This window comes from Diospyros lotus, chromosome 1 (genome assembly GCF_014633365.1).
Source record: "Diospyros lotus cultivar Yz01 chromosome 1, ASM1463336v1, whole genome shotgun sequence".
NCBI lineage: Eukaryota > Viridiplantae > Streptophyta > Magnoliopsida > Ericales > Ebenaceae > Diospyros > Diospyros lotus.
Window position 1 is genome coordinate 37507425 of NC_068338.1, and position 27310 is coordinate 37534734.

Below are 27310 nucleotides of genomic sequence, written 5' to 3' on the forward strand. Positions count from 1 at the left end.
ATTATATAATTTTGAGTCAATTATATTCATAAATTTTTATTATTTTAATTATATCTTTAAATTATATAATTTTAAGTTGATTGTATATTTCAACAAATTTATTAAAAATAATAAATTTAAAAATATAATTAAAATAATAAAAATTTATGAATATAATTAACTCAAAATTACATAATTTAATAATATATTTTGACGGAAAAAATAAGACGACAAGACGACGGCATTTATTCTTCGCGAGGGCCCATTATTATGTTAAACCATGCGTAACGATGGATAAGTAAAGGCTATTTTTGTCATTTCGACATTTTAGGGTTCTAACTATATAAAGCTTCTGCTTGCTCTGGCTCAGGAGCTCCTCTGCTGCATTTAGGGTTTGTGGCTGCCGAGCTAGAGTTTTCTCCATTTCTCGCTCTCACAGACCTCAATCATGGCGGAGCAGGTCATCCGATCTCTCCCTCCCTCTCTCTCTCTCTCTCACACACACACACACTGGATGTTAGTGATCTAACTTTGATGAGTTTGTTCTGCAGACGGAGAAGGCGTTCTTGAAGCAGCCAAAGGTGTTTCTTTGGTGAGATTCGTGCGATTCGCTCTGCCTATCTTCGAGTTTTTTTATTCACCGGTCTGTGTTTCATGAGGCGATTCAGACGAATCATGGTTTTAACAATGTGTTTGTCGCAGCTCGAAGAAATCAGGAAAAGGGAAACGACCTGGAAAGGGAGGGAATCGCTACTGGAAGAGTATTGGATTAGGCTTCAAGACTCCTAGAGAGGCAACTGAAGGTACAGTATAATCGTGAGTTGGCCTTTTTTAATTAATTTATAATCAAATGGATTTTTAAAGAATTAGTGCGTTCTTCATTGTTGGATTAATTAATAATGCATGGGATTAATGACAGTGGGAACTCGATTTTTCTATAATATTAAGGGAAACTGCATATAACTGGAATTTTGAAGCGTTGGATTAGATTTATTCTTCGAACTCTTTTAAAGGAGAATAATGTGTACCATTCCCAGCAAGAAGTTTCTAGACATCTAGCTGGCTGATGCATAACAAGTGGCATAAAGTGAAAGATCCTTAAAAATTCAAGGTTACTAGCTCTTTATTGTTTGGTAAATCATTAACCTGGTCTTTCTATGCTTACTATGTACTGAAAATTATTGTACTCATAATTATTTAGATTAGAAACTTGTGTCCTAGGGGGACTGTTAATCAGTATTTCTGACAGTTGGTCTAAATGGATTTTCCTGTAGGACATGTATCTAATATAAGTTCTGAGGAAGTGAGGAGTAAGCCCATCGTATGTTGCTTTTAATGAATCAAAGGCAACATGCTCTCACATTGTAATTCCCATGGTTTAGAGATGTCAGGACGTCCAATCATGCCTTACCATTTATATTAGCTGTCTTGCGAGGGTAGAAGTTATCCTTTATCTATAATGAGATGTTTGGCTATTGGGAGGTAGAATACCTTCATATTTAGAGGCCAAAATTTAAATGGTTATGCCATATGTAATTTTTTTGTTTATCTTTGTACCTTCTCTTTTGGCACTTTAGCAAATATATAGCTTCTATTATTGACTTATCAAGCATGGAACTAAATTGATTTTGATTCATCTTGGTTTCTCTTCTTAATCTTTGCTCAATCTCTCTTTCTTAGAGTTTCATAGTGTGTAGGGCTACAAAAGAGCAGAGTGTTGCTAGGCTTAGACTTGTTTATTAAGAATTTTGTCAGACACAGGCTTGGGCTTGAGGTTTTAAGAATTTTACTATTCTGGGGCTCAGCTAATTTATACTAAATGAGCTTCAAATTCAAAATGAGCCTTTTTATGAGCTCTAAATTTAAAGTTTGTTTAAATTTCGCATATTCCCTCATTATTTCTTTCTCCAAATCCATAACCCTCATAGTCATATACATATCTAGATATTTCTTGTACTTCTAAATCTTTCCAAAATTGGCTTTATATTCTGTCCTAATCCAATCTGCATATGTACAATATTAGTCTCTTCTCCAAAAACAACTTTAGCTACAATAATCTTATCTCCTGTTGTCTTCATATCCACTATGCCATCCTTTAAAGTTTCATTCATATTAATCTTGTCACCACCTATGTTGCACGGAAACGGAAATGGGAAACGTTTCTGATAGGAAACGGAAACGGACATTTTTCTAAAAATATAGGCATAAATAGGGTCCGAAACGGGAATAGGAAACGTTTTCGAAACGGGGAAACGGCTCCTATGAAGTGTTTCCGTGCAACATAGGTCACCACTCCATTCTTCGTCTGATCATTTCATGAGTACCAAATCCAATTATCTCAAATCTCTTGGAAGCGCATAATATTAATTTCTCCTAATTATAACATGCCGCCTTCATAGAGTTTCTTGTTAAAGTTTTGATCAGTGTTATTAAAGGCTCAAGGCACACTAAAGCACAAAAAGGTGTTGGAGCCTAAGGTGCAAGGCACACGTCTGATGGAACTAGGCTAATGCTAACTAAAAAAAATAAAAGAAAAAATATATATCCTAGTTGAAGAATAAGGTGTAAAATAGATCCTAACTTCTAATAACATATTCACGAGCATGTTATTAAGGAAATTAAAAAATTCAATATATTCTAATGAAAAGAATAATAAAAAATGCCATCTAAAAGTCCTTAAGTCAACTTAAATTAAATCTTAAAATAATTTATAGGTCTTAAATCTTAATCAAGATTAACTAATTATGCATTTTAAATAATTTAAAAATCATTCTCATTATCAAGATCAAACATTTCCATAGAAGCATCATTTCTAATATCTTCTTTCACATCATCTCCTCTCCATCTTCATCCAATTCAAATTCAATTGGAACATTTAAAGTAGTAGTCATTTTACTCATTATCAAATTTGTAGTTAAAGCAATAAATTTAAACCCTAAACTGTAAAGTTAAATAAAGTAATGAACACCAAAATTTAAAAAAAAAAAATAGTTAAAAAAAGCCAAAGGCACCTTGGGCCGAGGCACGCCTTGATGGTCTGCGCCTGCCTGAAGACATTTCAGGCACGCAAGGTGCACCCAAGCGTGTCTTTAATAACACTGATTTTGATATTTCATGATCCAATCTTAATCTACGATCTTGGACAGTTTGTTAATTTACTCAAATCCACCCATAAAGAGATGTGAGAGTCCTTGTAGATCTAACTCTACATTTGGACATTGATGAATTAGCTATAGCTCATTTTTCACTACAAATTAGCATTGCAATGCGGCGTTATGAATAGTTATGCCCCAGCAATTTTTTATTTGTCTAGAATTCATATTGTTTGATTTGACAAGTTTTATGCTAGCTGTCAGCTATTTAAGGGGCTTGGGTCTGGTGATAATAGAAATCCATAGATGGAGTTAACAAGTCCAGGTTTTATGTCCGGGAATTAGCTGAACATTTATTTATATGTAATGCATGCAAAACCAATAAATAGTAATCAGTCTCAGTAGGTTTTTTTTTTGGGAGGCAAGCATCTACCGTGAACATTGCACAGGTTTTATATTGAGTGGTTGTGCATGTATAAACATGTTCTCTTACAAATGAATAATTTTAGCCTTTTTATTGTTTTTTCTTTTTAGTTAGATATTTGTATTGCTTGTATGTTGTTCAAATTCTGGTTATCTATTTCTAATATTGTAAAATGAGGGAGGTTTTAAATTGCAAGTGAGCTTGACTTTGCATAAAATGACTGGAGCTTTCTGGATTAAGATCAATTTCGGTAATTAGAATTTTGCTTCTCTGTTTACAGGAACCTATATTGACAAGAAATGTCCATTTACTGGTGATGTTTCTATAAGAGGCCGTATACTGGCTGGAACCTGCCATAGTGCCAAGATGATGAGAACAATCATTGTTCGACGCAATTACCTTCATTATGTCAAGAAATACCAGAGGCAAGAATAATATTTCATCTAATTGTGTTTCTTTTGGAAAAAAAATTATTTTAGGGTCAAACTTTTTACCTTTGTCACAATTTCAGATACGAGAAGAGGCATTCAAATATTCCAGCTCATATATCCCCTTGCTTCCGAGTAAAAGAGGGAGACCATGTTATTATTGGCCAGTGCAGGTTTGTCTTAAAAGCTCTACAGTTCTTGATGCATTTTGGAGTATACTCGGTTTTATATGACTGTCTATATTCCATTGTGCAGACCATTGTCAAAGACTGTAAGGTTTAATGTACTAAAAGTGGTTCCAGCTGGTTCTTCCGGTGGTGGAAAGAAGGCATTTACTGCAATGTGATTGAGTTCAGAGGCAGGATTTTTCTTAGGATTAATATTGTGCAACAAAGGACCATGAAGTTAGATTGAGCTCAGCTAGACATTTGATATTTGCTATTAAAATTTGAAAATTTCTCGACGTGCACATTTATTCTTTCCATCAAATAATTTTAATGTTGCCAGCTTTCACGTGATGCGAAATCGTCCCGTTGCCATAGTTGTGTTGATCAGCTGAAATCTATACTTGATGTTCGTGTTATAGCCTGTCCTGAGTCAAACCAACAAAATTGGAGTATTTGTGGAATGGGTTAATTAGGCTATATTTTCTTTACTTTTTAATTTTTAGTTTTGAATTTTATTTTATTTTATTTTTTTTTGATAATTTATTTTTAAAAATTTGAGAATACATTCTCTTTTTTATTTTAAAAAATTATTTTTTAAAACAAAAAATTAGAAAATATTTTTTTTTAAATTTTAATAATAATTTTTTAATGATATTTTATTCAATAAATTTAATTATTCAGTAAATTAGAAATATTTTATCTGGATCTATTATTAAAAATATATATTTTTTGAAATTAATGAATTTTGTAATATTTTTTTATTATAATATTAAAATATGAATAAATAAATAAATATGTTTTGAGTTTAGAGTTTGTTTTGAATGAAAATACTTAAAATAATTTTTTGTTGTTTTGAGTTTAAAGTTTGTTTTAAAAATTAAAAATAATTTAAAAATAACAAAAAAAAAATGTAATTTTAATGTTTGTGTTGTTAAGTCTTATTTGTCCAAAATAGATGTAACAAACCTTCACCCCATAACTGCTAAACAATATCATCTAATGATGTCTATCTTGATCTAGCCAAAAGTAAAACTAACAAATTTAAGTAAAAATGCAATTCTATTTTATTTATTTAATTATTTTTTTGATAACCTAGGTTTCAAGCTGCCCGACTAATCTTGAGAGAGTTTTTTTTTTCTTAGTTCGTTTTTTAAGTATATTTAGATATGATTATAATTTTTATATATTTGGAATAAATACTCTGAGAAGCAATTGTCCTTGTGAACTTTTTTTTGTTATGCAAATGAAACTTTTGTAGGAAACTTTTGAAGGAATGACAAAGACACATAAAAATTTTACCTCCACAAGACTTCAAACTTTTGTTACTTATTTTTAGTATTTTAAAATTCTATTTATCTTGGCAATATGCATGGTAGGGTTAGCCCACATTGATCGTTCTTATCGATGATATGTTAGGGAGGTGGCTAATCGATATTTGATGTGACGTATTGATTATAGTATCATAATTGTCAATTATATTGAGCTGTTCAAAAAGGTTGAGGTAAGCTTGAAGCTAAGCACGATTAAGGGCAGAACTCGACATGCTGACAGGTTGAATTTGTTCAAGTTGGTTAAACCAACATTCTGCTACTGTTTCAAACTTTTTTTTTTTTGTGTGTGGTTGGAAAGAGTATTAGACAGGATTTCTAATGAACACCATGTTTTAATAGATTTTGATTTGATTTAAGTATAAGTGATCACTCTATTTGGTTCACATGGTTTGACAAACAAAAATGTTGTCATGCCCGCATTGGGTGGAAATAAAAGGGGGAGAGATGAATAACATAATAATTTTAGATTTAATAATATGTATTTATGATCATAAAATTTGAAGTTATTTTTTTTTAATTATTCTAAATTAAATTTATTTATGTTTATACTTGTCTAAATTTTTAACGAGAGGAGGGGGAGGGGAGGGGCTTTGTGATAAAAAAAAACTTGAAATTAACTTTTTTACATTATTTTAAATTAAATTTATTTATATTTTTTTTTGTTTAAATTTGTAAGAGAAAATAAAGGACTCACATTTGAAGTTAATGTTATGCGATGTGGATAATATAATAATTTTGAATTTGACAGTACCTATTTGTGATCACGTCATTTGAAGTTAATTTTTTTAGATGATTTTAAATTAAATTTATTTATATTTTTACTTGTTTAAATTTGTAAGGGGGCAGGCATGCCCGGGGGGGGGGGGGGGGGGGGGGGGGCGCTACGACATAACAATTTTGGGTTTGGCAGTACCCAAAATTGACTTTTTTACATCATTCCAAATTAAACTTACTTATTGTTTAAATTTGTAAGTACAAATAAAATAAAACGTCTGATTTACAAATATAGTTGACCCATTATTATTATGAACTGTGAGTTGGTTATTTGGTTATAATAACAATGCCGATGGCATGCAAGGAGCCACGAATACGTTGATATAATTATACATATAGTCCAAAAACAATAAGGGGAAGAGCGAAAAGTCTTAAACCCAATGGTGAATCCTAGGCGGAAATTAATGGTTGAAATATGCCCGGATTTATCACTGGCTCCGCTCCGGCGTAGATTACAACCACTCATAGCCATAGGACCAACTGGAAGAGGGTCTGATTTATATTCAGGGTTGACCAAATGAAAGGAGCTTCTTTTTTGTTTCCGAAAGCCAAGTCACACTCAGACAGGCTTGCGGAGATGGAGGGAGATGCCCAAGTACAGCCAACCTACTGACTTTTCACCCAACTGTTTGTATGTTAATGTTCCAAGACAACATGTTTGTCCTTCGATTATCCTTTTTGTTCTAATCTCTTATTATTGATGTCCTTAATTTTAATAAAAAAAATAAATTATAAATAAACACTTTATCTCGTTACACAAAATAAATAATCGAATTCATGAATTATTGGTACAAATCTCAATTTATCATACCCCAACTATTTAATCGACTGGTGATAACATGTTTATTCTTTTACTTTAAAAAAGATGTCCATATTCTTTCTCTTATTTTATCTAAATCGTGCAAACATAATATTATTATTTTAAATAAATTAATATTTTTTACCTTTATTATTATCAAAATTATTATATTATTTTCATCAGAAAATATAACATTTAGGCCACCTAGACAACATCAGAGAATATTTTAATTCTCTCTGTACGAATTTGTCAGCCTTAGGAAAGCCTCTTGCAATTCATCGACAATGACATCCATACTATCACATAAATAAATATTAAGTTTTTGCATTACAAAATTTTTGTTAGTAAAGTGTTTCTTAAAATAATTTTTATATATCTAACTTTTAAACTGTTGTTACCCACTATACTAAAACTCATTTTATTTAAATATTTGCTTAAAAATATTAAAATTTAAATAATTACCATCAAATATCACTTAATAAATTTTTACATATTATTTTTTTATACAAACCACTATTCTAATGCTATTTAAGAGTACTCTCAATCTTATTTTCCTTCTAAGTGTATTTATTGTATTTTATTTTTAATATTTAAACAAATTTATTGATTAGTAATAAATTGATGAATCATATTCTGAATTATTTATAATGAATATACTTAATTTAAAAATAATTAAGAAACATTTATTATTGTTTAACCATTAGTTTAAGAACAATGATTAGAACTAATTCCCTAATAGTATTAATAATAAGGTGACAGTGATATTTTTGTAATTATATTGACAAACTTTATCTATCAAACAAACCAAAATAAATTATAAAGAGAATAAGACACAATCATTTCTTACATATGGCATTACTTAAAATATTAATTTGTACACATGCAGAATTCGCATTGGTTAATATATATATATAGAAAGTAACATTAATTGCAAAAATAATTTTTTTATGGTATCTTGACATAAAGAGACTCTTTAGGAGGATTAATTATTTTTGTCCTCAATTATAACTATAGGTTATATCTGTAGAGTCCTGCACACACATATATATATATATATATATAAACCATTGTTCTTCTTTACAAGCTGGTCTCAGTCTGATCATCTCATCGAGCCAATCAAGAAGCCGCCATGTATAGAGTTGCGAGTGCATCGGAGTACTTAGTGATCACCGGCGTCGGCATCGCCGACATCAAGATCGCGAAGAAAGCATGGGTGCTTCCTGGCCAGTCCTGCAACGTCTTCGACGTCTCCCCGGTGAACTACACCTTCGAAGTCCAGGCCATGAGCGCCGAGAAGCTCCCTTTCGTCCTCCCCGCCGTCTTCACCATCGGGCCTCGCCTCGACGACCAAGACAGCCTCCTCAAGTACGCGAAGCTCATCTCTCCGCACGACAAGCTGTCCCGCCATGTCAAAGAACTCGTCCAGGGAGTCATCGAAGGCGAAACTCGCGTTCTCGCCGCCTCCATGACCATGGTTCGTACGTATATCAGTCTCTCTGTTCGATAAATTTGAACGTGATGAATCAGTCCTTATTACGATCTTATATGCCGTCACAGAAATTGTGCTGTCAAAATTAATTATCCAAGATCATTGATATCTAGATCCGGCGATTTTTTTTAAGATTTTTCCTTTAGATGTTCATAAATTTTTATCCTGATTCTGGCTCGGCATGATATTTTTGTGAATTTAATTTATCAGGAAGAGATTTTCAGAGGAACAAAGGAGTTCAAAGAGGAAGTGTTTGAGAAAGTGCAGCTCGAGCTGAACCAGTTCGGGCTTCTGATCTACAATGCGAACGTCAAGCAACTCGTCGATGTCCCCGGACATGAGTACTTTTCTTACTTAGGACAGAAGACTCAAATGGAGGCGGCGAACCAGGCGAAGGTGGACGTTGCGGAGGCGAAGATGAAGGGAGAGATCGGATCGAAGCTCCGGGAGGGAAGGACTCAACAGAACGCGGCGAGGATCGATGCGGAGACGAAGATCATATCGACGGAACGGCAGGGGGAGGGGAAGAAGGAGGAGATTAGGGTTAGGACGGAGGTGAAGGTGTTCGAGAACCAAAGAGAGGCGGAGGTGGCGGAGGCGAACTCGGACCTGGCGAAGAAGAAGGCTGGGTGGGTGAAAGAAGCTCAGGTGGCGGAGGTGGAGGCCGCCAAGGCAGTGGCTCTCCGGGAGGCGGAGCTACAAGGTGAAGTGGAGAGGATGAACGCGTTGACTCAGACGGAGAAGCTCAAGGCCGAGTTCCTCAGTAAAGCCAGCGTTGAGTATGAAACCAAGGTAACGCTAACGAATGCATCTATCACTATTTTTTTATTTTTATTTTATTTTTAATAAGAAGTAAATAATTAAACTGAACACAATGATAACCCACAAATTATATGTAGAAATAAATTTTGAAAAAAAAAAACCCTATACCTAGAACATAAATAAGCAAAAAAATTAAGATGTCAATAATGGTCTTAGCTAGCTCTATCGGAAGATATCTTTTAATTAATACGATGTGATAATAGTATAAATTTTAAATTATAAATCAATTTAATATCTTTTCAATATATTAAAATCTATGTAAATTACTTATTGGAATTCAAACTAACTATATATTATGATTAAAAAACAAAGGTACAAGAGGCAAACTGGGACCTCTACAGGAAGCAGAAAGCTGCAGAAGCAATCCTCTACGAAAAAGAACGAGAAGCCGCGGCCCAAAAGGCCATCGCCGAGGCCGGTTTCTACGCTCGCCAGCAAGCCGCCGACGGAGAATTATACGCCAAGAAAAAGGAAGCCGAGGGGCTCGTGGCACTGGCACAAGCCCAAGGCCTTTACATCCAAACTCTTCTAGACGCCCTTGGAGGAAACTACAATGCCTTGAGAGACTACCTGATGATCAACAACGGCATGTTCCAAGAGATAGCCAAGATCAACTCCCAAGCCGTCCAAGGCCTGCAACCGAAGATCAGCATCTGGACAGCCGGCGGCGAGGAGGCGGCCAGAGGCGGGAGTGGTGCCATGAATGAGGTTGCTGGATTGTACAGGATGTTGCCGCCGTTGTTCAAAACGGTTCATGAGCAAACCGGGATGCTGCCACCGGCTTGGATGGGCGCCTTGACCGATTCCGCTGATAACAACAATGCCAACTGATCATCAGGCTTTATATATATAGTTAATCTGTTTGTTTCGTTTGATTAGAAATGATTGGAATTGTAGTACTCCCATGGTTTATATATATATATATTTTTTTTTTTTGGTGCGCGCGCGAGAGTGCGTGGGTTTATTTAAAAAATAATAATAATAAATATGAAGCATGGCAACTTTATTTATTTGAGGGTGGTTTTAATTTATTTGTTTATTTTCAATGTCCATTAAATGTTTATGTTTAATTTTCATTTTCTGCTACAAAATGTAATTAAAACAAAACACCTCGCTTGATTTTCGTATACTTGTTCTAAAAATTAGTATTTTAATAATACGTTATGCTACTGATATAATTAACTATACTGTAGTACAATATATTAATAAATATTAATACTTATATTATTTTAGTTTAATATAATTATTCATAACTACTTCATGTTAATCAGATAATAGTATAATTATTCTATACTAGTAACAATTCCTATAGTATGTTAATTAACTTTTTAATATAATAATAAAATACATTAATAATAATGTATGATTTTATGCTTTATTTATATATATATATATATTATGGTAAAATTAGTATACTAGTAATTATACTAACCAGCTAATTATCTAATAATACAATATATATCTAGTAATGACTAATAATTATATTATTAAAAATGAAATAAATTATGTATTATTTTATAATATAATTATATTAAGATAACATATATATATCCTATAATTAATTATATTTTGTGATCGAATATTTTACAATTCATAAATGAAAGAATTTTAACATAGTTATATTATATAATATACTGATAAACATTAATAACTTTATATTATTTTATCAAAATATATTACAAATAGAATTTAAAAAAATGTTTGAATTTGTTTTTGAGTGAATATGTTTGAGAAATTTAAATGAAATAATTTTTCAGGAAAATAAACCAAAAAAGAAAAAAGAAAAAGAAAGAGATAAAACTTGATGCAGCTAATTATTTATTGAGTGTATTCAAGTTCAGTCTGTTCTATTATTTAATTTGATGCATCCTGTAGACTAGAATTAGAAAAATCTTTGTATCTATATTCAAACATCTTATCCATGTTTACTTTAATATAGATGCACGGCATAAAGAAAGGGGTTAATAAGTAAATTCTAGAGATGAAATGAAATTATCAATAAAAGAACATCACCCGTTCCTGACTTTTCCACAGTAAGCTGTAAGCACACTCGATGGCTTACAAACCCTTCCTGATCCAGACATCAGCAGTTCCCTTATCCGACGGCTCGTATTTACTCAATCCACTAGACGCGTCCAACTCTTCGTCTACGTCTCCTCACCTCGGTACACTACAGCATATTTCCCTCTCATCATCATTCACTTCGCTCTCTCTCAAACACTGTCTCTCGGGTCTCGACTCTTGACAATCCGCCATTTCTGCCTCCTGCCTTAAAACCCTCTGCTCTCTCTATCTTCTATTTATATATCTATACATTCTCTCGCAGTATCTCTATTTCTTGTCTTCCATTTGTCTCGTTGTTATATGCCGAATTTGTCTCGTTGTTAATTATCCATTATGAAAATGCTTTAGTACTTTGTATGCAGGGTGGTGATGTCAAATATACCGTTTGGTAGATATATTCCGATGCATTTTCTATCTGTTGACTTCATACTAGGAGATTCGGTTGAATTATTTGGTGATGCTTACAAACTGAAAATTAAAGCAAAGAAGAATACCAATACGTTTCTGTCTAACTGTTGTAATTCTCATATTTTGTCTCACTTTCCTCCCTTGATGAGCTTTTAGGTAAATGCTATTTTTAGTTAAATGTTAGGATTACATATTCCTTACACATTGAAATTATATAGATCAAATTATTCCAAGTATGTAAAATCTAATTTTGACAGACAGTATTATCATTCTGTAACAATGTCCAGCTTCAAGTCTTCTCCAGCAAGGCAATAGTGCAGGTGCTAGAGTAGTTATTGGAGCCTTTAATCTATCTGAACAAGGTGGCAGAATTCCTTCAGGTCTCCGTCGGGTATGTAGATATGACGTTATGCAATCTCACATTTTGTCCTGAATTGGTGCTAAATAACATATAATGAATTGGTCCTGAATTGGTGCTAACTAACATTTTGTCCTCTCTCTTTTTCTGTCACACAAAAATATCCAATAGTTTATCTCAGCCATTCTTGATTTCAATGGAATCACAAATATTGGCAGTGGCAATGAAGGGGCTGATGCTGTCAGGGTAAGTTTCAATTACTTTCCTTGAAAGGCCTCAAATGCAGACATGGTGGTTGTGTTAAATTTAGTACATTTTGAGTAATTAATTTGTTCTTGTACTCAATCCACAACTAGGTTTAGTTTAATGTGAAGGGTCCTTTTTCTTCTAATAAGATGCATGAGACTGAGAGATGATTAAAATGGTTTGGTTATGTGAGAAGGAAATTAATAAAGGCTCTTGTGATGAGAGTGAACAAAATGCATGAGACTGAGACATGCTTAAAATGGTTTGGTTATGTGAGAAGAAAACCAATAAAGGCTCTTGTGAGGAGAGTGAACGGAATGGAACAAGTATCTAATAAGAAAGACTAAGAAAAAATTGGTGGGAGACACATAAGTATGATATATTTTATAAGAGCTTTACAACAGATAAGGTCGTAGATAGAAATGACTAAGTAGTGAACTAGAATTTATGTGGTTGCTCCGACATAATAGGATAAAGTCTTGATAAATTATTCTTGTTGACTATGTTAATAGAGTTGATAAAATGCGACAGTTCAGGTAAATATTTTTTTCCATGGTTATGTATCTGATCTATATCAATGAACTCTGTTTGATTGGAGGTCCATTGATTAGCCACATCCAAGGTAAATGAAATGATTATAAGATGGCTTCTTATGTATTCAATTGCAAATTGTGGATTGTTAGAGAAATTTATTTTTTTATGTTGAATTGTTAATCATCATCTAATTTAAAATATCAAACTTGGAGAGAGAGAGAGAGAGATAGGGGTAACTTTATTTTTATATTATATATTTAATCTCAACACGCTCTTGCTCGTGTGCTAGACTTTGCTGAATAATTTGTCTAAATAGGTGTATCTATTTAAATATTGAGTTGGTAATGAGGTTTGAACTTAAGATTTTTGACTACTTGGATACGATGTTAAATTATTAATTACTATCTCATCTAAAAGGTCAAGCTTGTAGAGAGGGGCAGTTTTATTTTTTTATATTGTTATTTTTAATCTCAATATGCCACCAACCCTGACTTGATCAGGATAAAGTGCAGTTGATTAATATTTTTTATCTCAACACATTACTTGAGAAGAATTGAACGCAACATCTGAAATATCAGAGCAATTTTTATTCAATCATTCTTTCTATTTATAGGATGCTTCTGCAGAAAGCTTTTCCAGGATTCATGCCGGTGGCTTAAGAAATTCTGGCACATAAGGCAATTCAACAAGAGGGGTCAATCTATTCCCTTTGGCAATGTTTTGCCATCCCTGACTTCTGTTCCTTTTAAACCTCAAGTTATTAATAGCAATTCAAACTTTTTATTTAGAAATAATTTCATTAAATCTTTCGAGAATACATTCTGATATTTCTCTCACTATCTCCACTCTTTCACGGATTTTCGCTAACCGTAAGTAACTGTACCACATACCCATAGGCTCTTTATTTTCATAACTTGCTAACATCACTTTAACAATTGTCCAATTGTTCATCTCCAAAGACCTCAAATCAGATCACGATACTTGGTTCCAACCATTTTTTAATCCATCATTCGTCATGACGTTTTTAAGTTCTCCTTGTTGGGTTGACCACCGACAACTTTACCTGATTCCGAAGGTCCATTTGGCACACCGAACCTGTAGTCACAAACTCTATTGACTAGGTCTCTTATCATTCATTTTACGTTGCTATGACCTGTCAAGCAACTTTTGCCTTTTTGGTACCTGAACCCTACTTTGAACTGAGATTGCCTCCTCAGAATTTATCGTCAAGGTTTTAGACTAACCATGCTCTACTACCAGAAATCTCATTTACCGAGAATCCATTGCTTCTCGCATTTCGTTCTTCAGGTCCAACTGACTGTTGGCACACGACCATGAAATTAGTTTCTCCTAGTCACTACCCTTACCGTCAGCCAGCACGCGAGCTGACACCATCAACCCGATCACATAATAGGCTTACCCATACACCAAGGGTTGACCCTCACACGGGTACGCTTCGGATGAAACGGCCTTATCATAGTCCTCTGAGAACTATCATTCACTATCGGTGCCCTAAGTCAAACTCCTTCTACAATAACATTTGTTCTAGGTTCTCATCATAGCTGGTGATCACGTCACCACATAGGCAGCGTCTATCTACCATGTCCATTTCACATATCGGGTAGCTTTTCCTTTGTGCCTCATTTCTCATGAGTGGGATCCACCACGGTCACTTGTTTCCATTTCATCAACAAGCAACCCAACTTCATACTAAAGGCATAAACAATCCACCTCATGATCTGTTAGTATTGCCATACTAGATACCGAGGTTAATCTCGCAATGCTCATCTTGTCATCAACTCTTAAGATGACCACAAACCCATATGCAATTCTTTAAATAGGACACATAGTTCATATTCAATCCATCTCATTTTGGGTTGATTCCCTAGGCTTCCAGCCTCTTTCAACCACAGCTAGTGGCACACCTCGCAACCTAGATCATTGGAACTTGAATCCCATACAAGGTACATACCTTATTGTGTTGCCCTCAATCTTCAGCATGTGATCATCTCCCAGGCAGTCGGCTATGATGCTTTGGTTGAAGGATCTCTCGTACCCTACTGCAAGCCATCCATCATCCCTTTGCACGTGGGTCCCTAGATCCAGATCTGTCACTACGAACACCGAACCAGTAGTGCCGTTACACTGCTAGGGTTCCTTATCCTGTCTCTGTTGCCTCATCAACTGGCATAACTCACATGCCATCCCTTTAACCACATTCGGTCTCTCGCTTGACCCAATCCCTTGGATCCTTGATCTACTCATCTTATTTTCGAGACATTAAATAATCCTCGAAAATACTTATCATTCGATCCTAACTCAACAGTTAGGCTATGTCACATCAGACTAACCGTTCATGATTCGATCATCCTCGATAACTACCAGTTATCCTATCATTCATCGTAAGGATTTCAACTAATAACCTTAAATCAACAGTCTCTAAATCTCTCGGGTTCATAATCATGGTTATTTAGTAAACCTTACATTCAAATCATATCATCGGATCCTAACTTCAATAGCTAAGTCAATCCAACTAGTTGTTTTATCGCTTAACAAGGTTAGATCTTCAAATCATTAACTTCTAAGATTTCAACCGTCAATCCCTGAATCTCCAAATAGGGATTTCTTTCTTTACGAATCATTAGTCTCTTTTTCTCTTAAGTCTTCAAGTTGTTATTCCTTAACTCTCCAAATAAGGTTTAGCTACGAAAATCCTCAACTGAAATAACAGTTAATCTCCAAGTCAGACTTTACTAAGTCTCCAAATAAAAATTCGCTCTGATACCACATTGTGACGCCCAGTCCCCACTACCAGGTGTCATTGTAACCCCAGATTACATCAAGAGATCCCGCTCCGGAGGCCGGCTATGCCTTAACAACAAGAGAATAAAAAAAATATGGGCGCCTTGGGTGGGATCCAGGCTTCATCACTTTCGGCCATCAAGAACTCGAGATTTAAGACTCATAAGCAACGGAAGGACACTCAAGTCTCAAATCTGACATGTGCCTCATAAGTAAATTAATAAGTTGCAATTAGGGTATATCATAACTTACTCACACAAAGTGCTAATTAAAAGAAATAAGTCCAACTGATAAATACAGACAGTGTTCGACGTAACCACAAAATAATTACAAGTCATTAGACCCGCATCCCAATCATGGATTCCCTCTCTCATCATTCAGTTGGTCATCGACATACACCGTCTTTCCCTTACCGAACCCTGAGCTATTTGTGTGATTAGTGGGAATGAATTGATGAGTCTTGGGACTCAGTAAATGTAATATGCAATGTAGTAAATTATTAAGCATGACATCATAAATAAATATGAAGTGCAACATTCATGCAAACCCATCCACCGCACCTATCTTAGGCTTTAGATGGCCCCTAGTGGTTTCTTCCGAGACCCTATTTCGAGACTTCCACGGTTAAAAATCCACTGCCCTATGCCTAGGCACTCCCTCAACATCTTATGCAAGTCATGACAAAAGTAATTTACACACAAAGCATATTAAACCCTTACCTTGTCAATCGCTAATTGTCAATAACTCGATAAACGTATCGTTGACGCACTCAAAATTTCCTATAAAATTACATATAACCTAAATTAATTAAATAGATCTATGGCAGCAATTCTACTAAAATCTTTCAATGAGTTTCCACTAAATTATTTTACTAAGTCATTAATTTAGCTAATAAACTACCTTAACTAATTCCAAACGTTATTTACCAAATCAATTCACTAATTGACTAGCTTCCCAAATTAACTAATGATAAATTAACTTTAAAATTAACCATACCTTACTACCGCAAATTTCTTCTCAAGCTTACGACCACTTCTTCTACTTTTTTTCACTTCATGCTTTCAATTTCACACCCATGCTCCCCTATTTATACTCAACTTCAGAGCAAACCCTTCTTAATTTATACATTTCAGAGGCCATCATTTGATAACCCATTTGCTACTACAACATCATTTTATTCTCTTCAATTTTCAGGCCAATTGCATCAAAAATTGAGAAAGGAATGGACAATGTGATGGATGCCTTAGTTCTCGAAAGGCTGATTTTCACCTAACTATCACAAGATAGGAGGGAGAAACCAAAAGTGTGAAGACACTTCAACAAGATACGTTTTTTATTTATTCAAAAGTCTTCAAATAAAGACAAATCAAAGCCTTATATAGTAAGTTGTCTTTGACCCTTTGGATGCAAAGTATATGAATGCAAAAATGTAACTGAAGCATCTACATGAATACTGGAAATAAAGAGAATACATCAATGCTGAATTAAAAGAACAATTAAAGGAAAATAATTAAAGTATCTATTAAAGAATCCAGATCAAGTGAACTGACTTGGCTGTTGGTCTCTATTTGATGGGCTCCATGAATTGGGCTGATGGGCGTACTGGATTGGGCCTATAATGAGTCTGGTCTGGTAGGCTTCATCTTGTTGGGATGGGATGGCCTTTTGTGGTTGCACTATGGGCTATTCTTGCAAGCTGGTTGTGGGTTGAGGTATCAAATGGCTCATGTTGGCTTAGCTGGTCCACTGACATGTCAGGTGGGGCCTCAATTGGCGCAACATCGTTTTATCGCTATCGAGTTGCCTTGAATTATCACCAATGATGCTAACGCTAGGGCTATTGTCCGAGCCCGTTGTGTCCCGAACTTCAAGGGTTGAGATTCGAGATCGTAACACAATGGCAGACAAGGACAGAGGGCAGCCCATCGACTACCATGTGGCATAGCCAGGAAGGTCCTGCGCACGGCGTGGGCGAGCATATGGCATGCGTGCAGCAAGGTCGCTTGCGCCCGTGCTCATGGGCGCTTAGCTTGCTAGGAATAAAAATTCCTAGCTATTCCTTTGCGCCTGCCAAGGCTCGATCCCCCCCCCCCCACCTACACACGCTTACACTCAGCCGCTTTCTAGCCGCCTCCTTACTTTATTTTGCACCTATTTTATATTTAACGTGACTTTTGCTCCAATTTCCATTATTTCACTTATGCTCCAAAATTTTTCAAAAGCTTCTCCAATTCCTTTTTCTCATAAGTCACAATAAACTTAATTTTCCTTAAATTCCTCAAATACCTAATAAATTATCTAAATCTTAAAATTAATTATTTCTCAAGTCCACCAATTATTAATAACCCATAAATTCACAAGAAAAATTTAAATTCTGGGATTTACAAAATATGAGACATCAGATAATGTCTCTAAGTGCTTCATACAAAATCTGATTTATGTTGCTTGAAGTATGCCTCTCTTCAGACATCAATTCTGTAAATACTTCATCAACCCACATAAAATAATTACACTGACGATCCTAGTGGATCGTTCGGGCCCAATCTTAGCCCTTTTCTTGGGCCCAATCTCGACCCTCTTCTTAGGCCCAATCTCGGCCCAGCCTTGGTCCTTCCTCTGGACCTAACATTGGCCCAACGCCAGCCTGCCACGGCATCATTGTAACACCCACTGGGTACATGCGCGGCCGCCTCATATTCCATCCTCATTAATAGCGGATCTCATCCACATTAATGAGGGTCTCGTCGCCACCATGCTACCACCTAGGAACCTCTACCGATGCCGGATAATCAGTCCAATCATCTACAAACGCATGACGCATGCATACAAGAGGACGTCTCCTCCTCCTATATCAACCAGCTCTCTTCAGAGCCAATGTATGTTATGATCTCTGACCTACTGATACACTGTCTCTCCTTACTCTCTTACTCACTCGAGCGTCGAAGTGCTTGCAGATGCCAGCTGCCCCCCGAACGGACCCATCGCCGGAGCCCGCGCCCCGCCTTCGATCGTCCTCTTTTTGTCAGGAAGGAACATCTGGTGCCCACCGTGGACCGTCCAGGCCCAATCTTGACCCTCCTTCTAACGCCCTGCCTCGGTCCCTCATTTGTAGTGCTCCGGACTTAGGTCGACGCGATCCATCATAGGACCTTGAGCCCGACTCAGTCCTTCTTTTGCAGTGCTCCGAACCTAGGTCGACGCGGTCCATCACAGGACCTTTAGCCCGCCTCGATCAAACTTTCGCTATCAAGTCATGCCTTGTATCAGACAGGCACACGGATCTCGAGTCTACCTAGGCTCAACTCCAAAGTCGTGCCTCAAAGACATCCAGCTCTCCAAAACTGGCATATGCATAAAAAAATGTCCAAACTTCCCTTTCTCTAGCTTGAATTCTCACTTTTTGAGCATCCGACTTGGGGGCTTGTGGACCGTCCGGGCCCAATCTCGACCCTCTTCTTAGGCCCAGCCTTGGTCCTCCTTCTGGACTTAGCCTTGGCCTAGCACCAGTTTGCCACAAGATCATTGCGACTCCCATTAGATATCCGCAGCTGCATCATATCCCATCCTTATTAATGATAGATCTCATCCACATTAATAAGGGTCCCGTCGCCACCATACTACTATCTGGAAACCTCCACCGGCACTGGATAGTCAGCCCAATCACCTGTAAACGCACGACGCATGCATGCAAAAGGACATCTCCTCCTCCTATGTCAACCAGCTTTCTTCACAGCCAATGTATGTTCTGATCTCTGATCTACTGATACACTGTCTCTCCTTACTCTCTTACTCACTCGAGCGTCGGAGTGCTTGCAAATGCCAGTCGCCCCCCGGATGGGCCTGTTACCGAAGCCCACGTCCCGTCTTCAATCGTCTTTTTTTGGTCAGGAATGAACACCTAGTAACATAAAAAAAAATGTATTATATTTTTGAACTTTTTTTTCACACCAAAACAGTTAAATTGGAAATCACTCATCTGAATTTTGGCACACCCAAAGAACTTTCGATTTGGGTTTTTCTCAGTTTGTGATATCTTCACAACTACCTTCATTTTGCAGTCATATTTCCTATCAAAATCTCACCTTACATACTGTGAAGATGAAGATGATTCATCATGTCTCCTCATTCTTCACGAAGTTTACAAGATTGGTTGAAGATGGAGGAAGAAGACAAATTGCGTAGACAATGACGACGATGGCTATTCCAATGATGGCTTCAGCAACGGGCGGTGGCTATTGCGACGATGGTCTGAGTGACGATGATAAGAGTGACGATGGTGGTTGATTGCAGAGACGTTGATGACGGTGGTTGTTTCAATGGTCATCGATGGGTGGGTTCCTCTAGTGAGATCGATGTTAGGCAAGGGTGTGTCACAAGTTTGGGGGTGGGTGGGTCAGGAGTGTGTTTGATAAGGGTTCATCTGGTTTGTTTGTTTTTTTTATAAAAATTGGGACAACAGACATGGAATTATAAGTGATGTGATGGTGACGTATCGGTAACGTGGCAACATGATGAGGCAAAGTTAACGTCTCAGTTAACGTCGGTTAAGTCAGGGACTAAAAATGTATAAAAGTATTTTGTCCTAGATGAATAGTGAACACAATTTAATTGATATCCTTAAAGCTATTTTTTTGATTAGTCTAGGGACTAAAAAATACATTAAACCAATAAAAGGCTCATTTGGCTAGGCGATTTAACCGTTGGTATATAACTTTTAAACTATCTAACTTATTTGATTAAAATGTTTGATTTGTCATAAGAGTCTTTAAACTACCTAACTTAAACGCTCTTAGATCAAAGTTTTACAAAAGTTGGTAGGGGATAGCTTTTGCAAAAGACTATTGCAAAATAAGTTGTGTTGACTAATGATTTTACCATATTACCCTCATACATAATGTTAATTTTCAGCCATGTCCTTCTTCTTCAACATCTGCCTCTAGGAGCTAGTCAGCCATCACTGTCTCCCCCATTGTCTGATCATCTCCTTCCCATCGTCGTTCCCACCCCAATTAGTCATCGCCTCCAGATCCATCGTCACCGTTGGCTAGCCTCCAGCCTCAATTGCCTGTGTCCGCTGCTTCCTTTTTTGTCGATCGTCACCTGACTTCTTTAGCCTCCATCACCCGTCAGCCGCCGCACATGTCCGTCGCTTCCATCGCCCGCAACCATCTCTTTGAGTGTATATATGTATATGAATATATATATATGTAACATATATAATTTAAGAATATATATGTAATATATATTTAGCATATATATATACTGGATTAGCATTTTTTTAAGAATTATATATGATTTTGATAAAATTTCATCATTACACGTTACTTTATAATTTAATTTTATTAAAAATTATTTTTTTATATTTTTGTTTATATTATTATTAAATAACATATCTATTTTCGTCTTTGATGAATTTGTTATGCAGACGGAGAAGGCGTTCTCGAAGCAGCCAAAGGTGTTTCTTTGGTGAGATTTGTGCGATTCGCTCTGCCCATCTTCGAGTTCGTTTATTCGCCGGTCTGTGTTTCATGAGGTGATTCAGACGAATTATGGTTTTAACAATGTGTTTGTCGGAGCTCGAAGAAATCAGGAAAAGGGAAACGACCTGGAAAGGGAGGGAATCGCTACTGGAAGAGTATTGGATTAGGCTTCAAGACTCCAAGAGAGGCAACTGAAGGTACAGTATAATCGTGAGTTTGCCATTTTTAATTAATTTATAATCAAATGGATTTTGAAAGAATTAGTGCGTTCTTCATTGTTGGATTAATTAATAATGCGTGGGATAAATGACAGTGGGAACTCGATTTTTCTATGATGTTAAGGGAAACTGCATATAATTGGAATTTTGAAGCGTTGGATTAGATTTATTCTTCGAACTCTTTTAAAGGAGAACAATGAGTACCATTCCCAGCAAGAAGTTTCTAGACATCTAGCTGGCTGATGCATAACGAGTGGCACAAAGTGAAAGATCCTTGAAAATTGAAGGTTACTAGCTCTTTATTGTTTGGTAAATCATTAACCTGGTCTTTCTATGCTTACTATGTACTGAAAACTATTGTACTCATAATTATTTAGATTAAAAAGTTGTGTCCTAGGGCGACTGTTAATCAGTATTTCTGACAGTTGGCCTAAATGGATTTTCCCGTAGGACATGTATCTAATATAAGTTCTGAGGAAGTGAGGAGTGAGCCCATCATACGTTGCTTTTAATGAATCAAAGGCAACATGCTCTCACATTGTAATACCCACGGTTTAGAGATGTCAGCACGTCCAATCATGCCTTACCATTTACATTAGCTGTCTTGTTAGGGTAGAAGTTATCCTTTATCTATAATGAGATGTTTGGCTATTGGGAGGTAGATTACAATATTTAAAGGGCAAAATTTCTATGGTTATGCCATATGTAATCTTTTTTTTGTTTATATTTGCACCTTCTCTTTTGGCACTTTAGCAAATATATAGCTTTTATTATTGACTTATCAAGCGTGGAACAAAATTGATTTTGATTCATCTTGGTTTCTTTTCTTAATCTTTGCTCAATCTCTCTTTCTTAGAGTTTCATAGTGTGTAGGGCTACAAAAGAGCAGAGTGTTGCTAGGCTTAGACTTGTTTATTAAGAATTTTGTAAGACTCAGGCTTGGGCTCGACGTGTTAAGCTAATTTATACTAAATGAGCTTCAAATTCAAAATGAGCATTTTCACGAGTTCTAAATTTAAAGTTTGTTTAAATTAGTATATTTTAATATATTTTTAAATTTTGAATAATATAAATGGTATGACAAAAAAATGTTATAAAACACATTATTTTAGAATAAGCCTATAAACACTCCACGAATGAGCTTGTTTGTGAGCCCAAACTAGCAGAGCTTGAGTACTTGGTTCATTAACTAAACAAGCTTGAATGAGCCCTAATCGAGCTAAGCTTCAAGCCATTTCGGTGTTGTTTATTTGCAGCTCTAATAGCGTGACTCATTAACTTGATCTATATTTCCCACAATGTTGAACATCTCTCTCATTTTTATAATTAGGTACTGAAGCATTCTTCGATTATAAATTTATAATTCTTTCAACATAAGCAGTTCTCTTGTCTCATATGAACTATTCATTTCATTTTTTAAAATCTATTGTTGGCTATGATCAACTCAAATATCATGGCAGAATCCATAATAGGTTTTCCCTTGTTATAACCTTCATATATTCCCTCATTATTTCATAACCTTCACATATTCCCTCATTATTTCTTACTCCAAATCCATAACCCTCGTGGTCATGTACATATCTAGGTATTTCTTGTACCTCTAAATCTTTCCGAAATTGGCTTTATGTCCTGTCCTAATCCAATCTGCATATGTACAATATTAGTCTCTTCTCTGTAAACAACTTTAGCTACAATAATCTAGATATTTCTTGTATCTCTAAATCTTTCAAAAATTGGCTTTATCCTGTCCTAATCCAATCTGCATATGTACAATATTAGTCTCTTCTCCAAAAATAACTTTACCTACAATAATCTTATCTCCTGTTGTCTTCATATCCACTACGCCATCCTTTAAAGTTTCATACATATTAATCTTATCACCACTCTATTCTTTGTCTGATCATTTCATGAGTACCAAATCCAACGATCTCAAATATCTTGAAAGCGCATAATATTAATTTCTTGTAATTATAACATGTCACTTTCATAGAGTTTCTTGTTAAAGTTTTGATTAGTGTTATTAAAGGCTCAAAGCGCAAAAGGGTGTTGGAGCCTAAGGTGCAAGGCACAAGGCAAGGCGTGCGCCTGATGGAACTAGGTGAATGCTAATTAAAAAAAAAGAAGAAAAATATATATCCTAGTTGAAGAATAAGGTATAAAATAGGTTCTAACTCCTAATAACATATTCACTGGCATGTTATCAAGGAAATTAAAAAATTCAATATATTTTGACAAAAAGAATAATAAAAAATGTCAAAAGATGCAATATAAAAATCCTTAAGTCAATTTAAATTAAATCTTAAAACAATTTATAGGTTTTAAATTTTAATTAAAGTTAACTAATTATGCATTTTAAATAATCTAAAAATCATCCTCATCATCAAGATCAAACATTTCCATAGAAGTATCATCTCTAATATCTTCTTCCACATCATCTCCGTCTCCATCTTCATCTAGTTCAAATTTAATTGGAGCATTTAATGTAGTAGTTATTTTACTTATTGTCAAATTTGTAGTTGAAATAATAAATTTAAACCCTAAATAGTAAAGTTAAATAACGTGATGAACAGTAAAATTAAAAAAGCCAAAGGCGTCTTGGGCTGAGGCGCGCCTTGATGGTTTGCGCCTGCCTTGATGCATTTCAGGCACCGAAGGTGCGCCTAGGCGTGCCTTTAATAACACTGATTTTGATATTTCATGATTCAATCTTAATCTACGATCTTGGACAGTTTGTTACTTTACTCAAATCCGCCCATAAAGAGATGTGAGAGTCCTTGTAGATTTAACTCTACATTTGGACATTGATGAATTAGCTATAGCTCATTTTTCACTACAAATTAGCATTGCAATGCAATGTTATGAATAGTTATGCCCCAACAATTTTTTATTTGTCTAGAATCTATATTGTTTGATTTGATAAGTTTTATGCTAGCTGTCAACTATCTAAGGGGCTTGGGTCTGGTGATAATAGAAATCTATAGATGGAACTAACAAGTCTAGGTTTTATGTTCGGGAATTAGCTGAATATTTTTTTATATGTAATGCATGCGAAACCAATAAATAGTAATCAGTTTAAGTAGGCTATTTAATTTTTTTTTTGGTAGGCAAGCGTTGCACAGGTTTTATATTGAGTGGTTATGCATGTATAAACATGTTCTCTTACAAATGAATAATTTCTGCCTTTTTATTTCTTTTTCTTTTTTAGTTAGATATTTGTATTGCTTGTATGTTGTTGAAATTATGGTTATCTATTTCTAATATTGTAAAATGAGGGAGGTTTTGAATTGCAAGTGAGCTTGACTTTGCTTAAAATGACTGGAGCCTTCTGGATTAAGATCAATTTCGGTAATTAGAATTTTACTTCTCTGTTTACAGGAACCTATATTGACAAGAAACGTCCATTTACTGGTGATGTTTCTATAAGAGGCCGTATACTGGCTGGAACCTGCCATAGTGCCAAGATGATGAGAACAATCATTGTTCGACGCAATTACCTTCATTATGTCAAGAAATACCAGAGGTAAGAATAATATTTCATCTAATTGTGTTTCTTTTGAAAAAAAATATATTTTAAGGTCAACTTTTTACATTTGTTATAATTTTAGATACGAGAAGAGTCATTCAAATATGCGAGCTCATATATCCCCTTGCTTCCGAGTAAAAGAGGGAGACCATGTTATTATTGGCCAGTGCAGGTTTGTCTTAAAAGCTCTACAGTTCTTGATGCATTTTGGAGTATACTCGGTTTTATATGACTGTCTATATTCCATTGTGCAGACCATTGTCAAAGACTGTAAGGTTTAATGTACTAAAAGTGGTTCCAGCTGGTTCTTCCGGTGGTGGAAAGAAGGCATTTACTGCAATGTGATTGAGTTCAGAGGCAGGATTTTTCTTAGGATTAATATTGTGCAACAAAGGACCATGAAGTTAGATTGAGCTCAGCTAGACATTTGATATTTGCTATTAAAATTTGAAAATTTATCGACGTGGCAATTTATACTTTCCATCAAATAATTTTAATGTTGCCAGCTTTCATGTGATGCGAACCCGTCCCGTTGCCATAGTGGTGTTGATCGGCTTTACAATCTGTACTTGATGTTCGTGTTATAGCCTGTTCTGGGTCACACCAACAAAATTGGAGTATTTGTGGAATGGGTTAATTAATGTTTGTGCTGCCCCTGGTTGAGTCTTATTTGTCCAGAATAGATGAAACAAATTACCTTCACCCCCATAACTGCTAAATATTGTCATCTAATGATATCTATCTTGATCTAGCCAAAAGCAAAACCAAAAAATTAAAGTAAAAATGCAATTCTGTTTATCTCTTTTTTTTTGTATGACTCAAGTTTTTAATTTCACCCGACTAGTCGATCGTGCGAGGAAGCAATGGTAAATTCAGATACATTTAAAGTAGGCATTGGAGAAGTGATTGTCGCAAACCTCTCTTTACGTTATGAGGATGAAAGCTTTAGAGAGATGATAGGGTGTACCAAAATTACTGCGCCATCCCTTGGAGGCGCAATTTTGTTTTATCTTGTCAATATGCATGATAGGGCTAGCCCACATTGACTGTTCTTATCGATGATCTGTCAGGAGGTAGCTAATCGATGTTTGATGTGATGTATTAATTATAGTACCATAGCTGTGAAAACTATATTTAGCCATTCAAAAAGGTTGAGATAAACTTGAAGCTGAGCACCATTGTGGGCAGAACTCGACATGCTGGCAGGTTGAACTTGTTCAAGTTGGTTAAACCAAAATTCTGCTATTGTTTCAAACTTTTTTTTTTTTTGTGTGTGGTTGGAAAGAGTATTAGACAGGATTTATAAGGAACACCATACTTTGATAGATTTTGATTTGATTTAAGCATGATGTAAGCGACCACTTTATTCAGGATTCATATGGTTTGACACCAAAAATGTTTTCATGCCCGCATTGGACGGCCATGCAGGGAGAAGGGGGAAAAAAGAGAAACGGGTAACATAATAATTTTACATTTGACAGTATCCATTTATGATCACAAAATTTGAAGTTGGCTTTTTTATATTATTCTAAATTAAACTTATTTGTATTTTTATTTTGGGACCAAAAGGTGAAACCGCTCGTCCTATGACCGGATTTGTATTTTTACTTGTCATTTAAATTTGTAATGGGAGAGGGGGCTTTGTGATCACAGAATTTGAAATTGATTTTTTAAAATTATTCTAAATTAAATTTATTTGTATTTCTACTTATCATTTAAATTTGTAAAGGGGATGGGAGGGAATGGAGGCTCACGCCCCTCTTATATTGTTCGACATAAATAACGTAACGGTTCTTAGATTTAACAATACATTGACTTTTTTAGATCATTATAAATTAAATAGACTTGTATTTTTACTTGTTTAAATTTGTAAGGGGTAGGCATATAGGGGGGACAGTACCCATTTGTGATCACTTAACTTAAAATTGATTTTTTTAGATCATTCCAAATTAAACTTATTTATATTTTTACTTATTGTTTAAATTTGTAAGTACAAATAAAATAAAACGTCTGATTTACAAATATAGTTGACCCATTATTATTATGAACTGTGAGTTGGTTGGTAAGTATTATTATTTGGTTATAATAACAATGCTGATGGCATGCATGGAGCCACGAATACGTGGATATATAATTATACATAGCAAAAAGTCTTAAACCCAATAGTGAATCCTAGGCGGAAATTAATGGTTGAAATATGTCCGGATTTTTCATTGGCTCCGGCGTGGATTACAACCGCCCATAGGACCAACTGGAAGAGCGTCTGATTATTCAAGGTTGACCAACTGAAAGCAGCTTCTTTTTTGTTTCCGACAGGCCTGCAGAGATGGAGGGAGAGATGCCCAAGTACAGCCAATGTTCCAATGGGTTTC

The 27310-nt window shown here is 35.4% G+C and overlaps 2 protein-coding genes across 5 annotated transcripts; both read left to right on the forward strand.

The window, feature by feature from the left end:
• Window positions 1-297: 297 nt before the first annotated feature.
• LOC127788526 (40S ribosomal protein S11-like) lies at window positions 298-25481 on the forward strand. 4 transcript variants are annotated; one of them, XM_052316943.1, is made up of 6 exons: window positions 298-439; window positions 531-571; window positions 21294-21394; window positions 24791-24935; window positions 25021-25110; window positions 25193-25481. In XM_052316943.1, the coding sequence occupies exons 1-6, from the start codon at window positions 428-430 to the stop codon at window positions 25281-25283; spliced, it is 480 nt and encodes a 159-aa protein (XP_052172903.1). In that variant the 5' UTR covers window positions 298-427; the 3' UTR covers window positions 25284-25481. The 4 variants fall into 4 exon arrangements, with proteins under 4 accessions (XP_052172903.1, XP_052172896.1, XP_052172885.1 ...); XM_052316936.1 differs by lacking the exon at window positions 21294-21394 and adding an exon at window positions 682-782 and having other exon boundaries at window positions 313-439; window positions 25193-25458; XM_052316925.1 differs by lacking the exons at window positions 21294-21394; window positions 24791-24935; window positions 25021-25110 and adding exons at window positions 682-782; window positions 3776-3920; window positions 4007-4096 and having other exon boundaries at window positions 313-439; window positions 25193-25413.
• On the forward strand, window positions 8065-10218 carry LOC127788513 (flotillin-like protein 4). Its single transcript, XM_052316890.1, has 3 exons — window positions 8065-8468; window positions 8694-9275; window positions 9618-10218. The coding sequence occupies exons 1-3, from the start codon at window positions 8124-8126 to the stop codon at window positions 10134-10136; spliced, it is 1446 nt and encodes a 481-aa protein (XP_052172850.1). The 5' UTR covers window positions 8065-8123; the 3' UTR covers window positions 10137-10218.
• Window positions 25482-27310: the final 1829 nt, after the last annotated feature.

Bases quoted from the DNA above. Each gene is read 5' to 3' on its own strand.
- LOC127788526 (XM_052316943.1), top strand. The intron at 572-21,293 runs GTGAGATTCGTG...TGTTTGTCGGAG, and splicing joins CAGCCAAAGGTGTTTCTTTG to CTCGAAGAAATCAGGAAAAG. The intron at 25,111-25,192 runs GTTTGTCTTAAA...TCCATTGTGCAG, and splicing joins GTTATTATTGGCCAGTGCAG to ACCATTGTCAAAGACTGTAA.
- LOC127788513 (XM_052316890.1), top strand. From the start codon at position 8,124: ATGTATAGAGTTGCGAGTGCATCGGAGTACTTAGTGATCACCGGCGTC. The intron at 8,469-8,693 runs GTTCGTACGTAT...TTAATTTATCAG, and splicing joins TCGCCGCCTCCATGACCATG to GAAGAGATTTTCAGAGGAAC. The intron at 9,276-9,617 runs GTAACGCTAACG...TAAAAAACAAAG, and splicing joins GCGTTGAGTATGAAACCAAG to GTACAAGAGGCAAACTGGGA.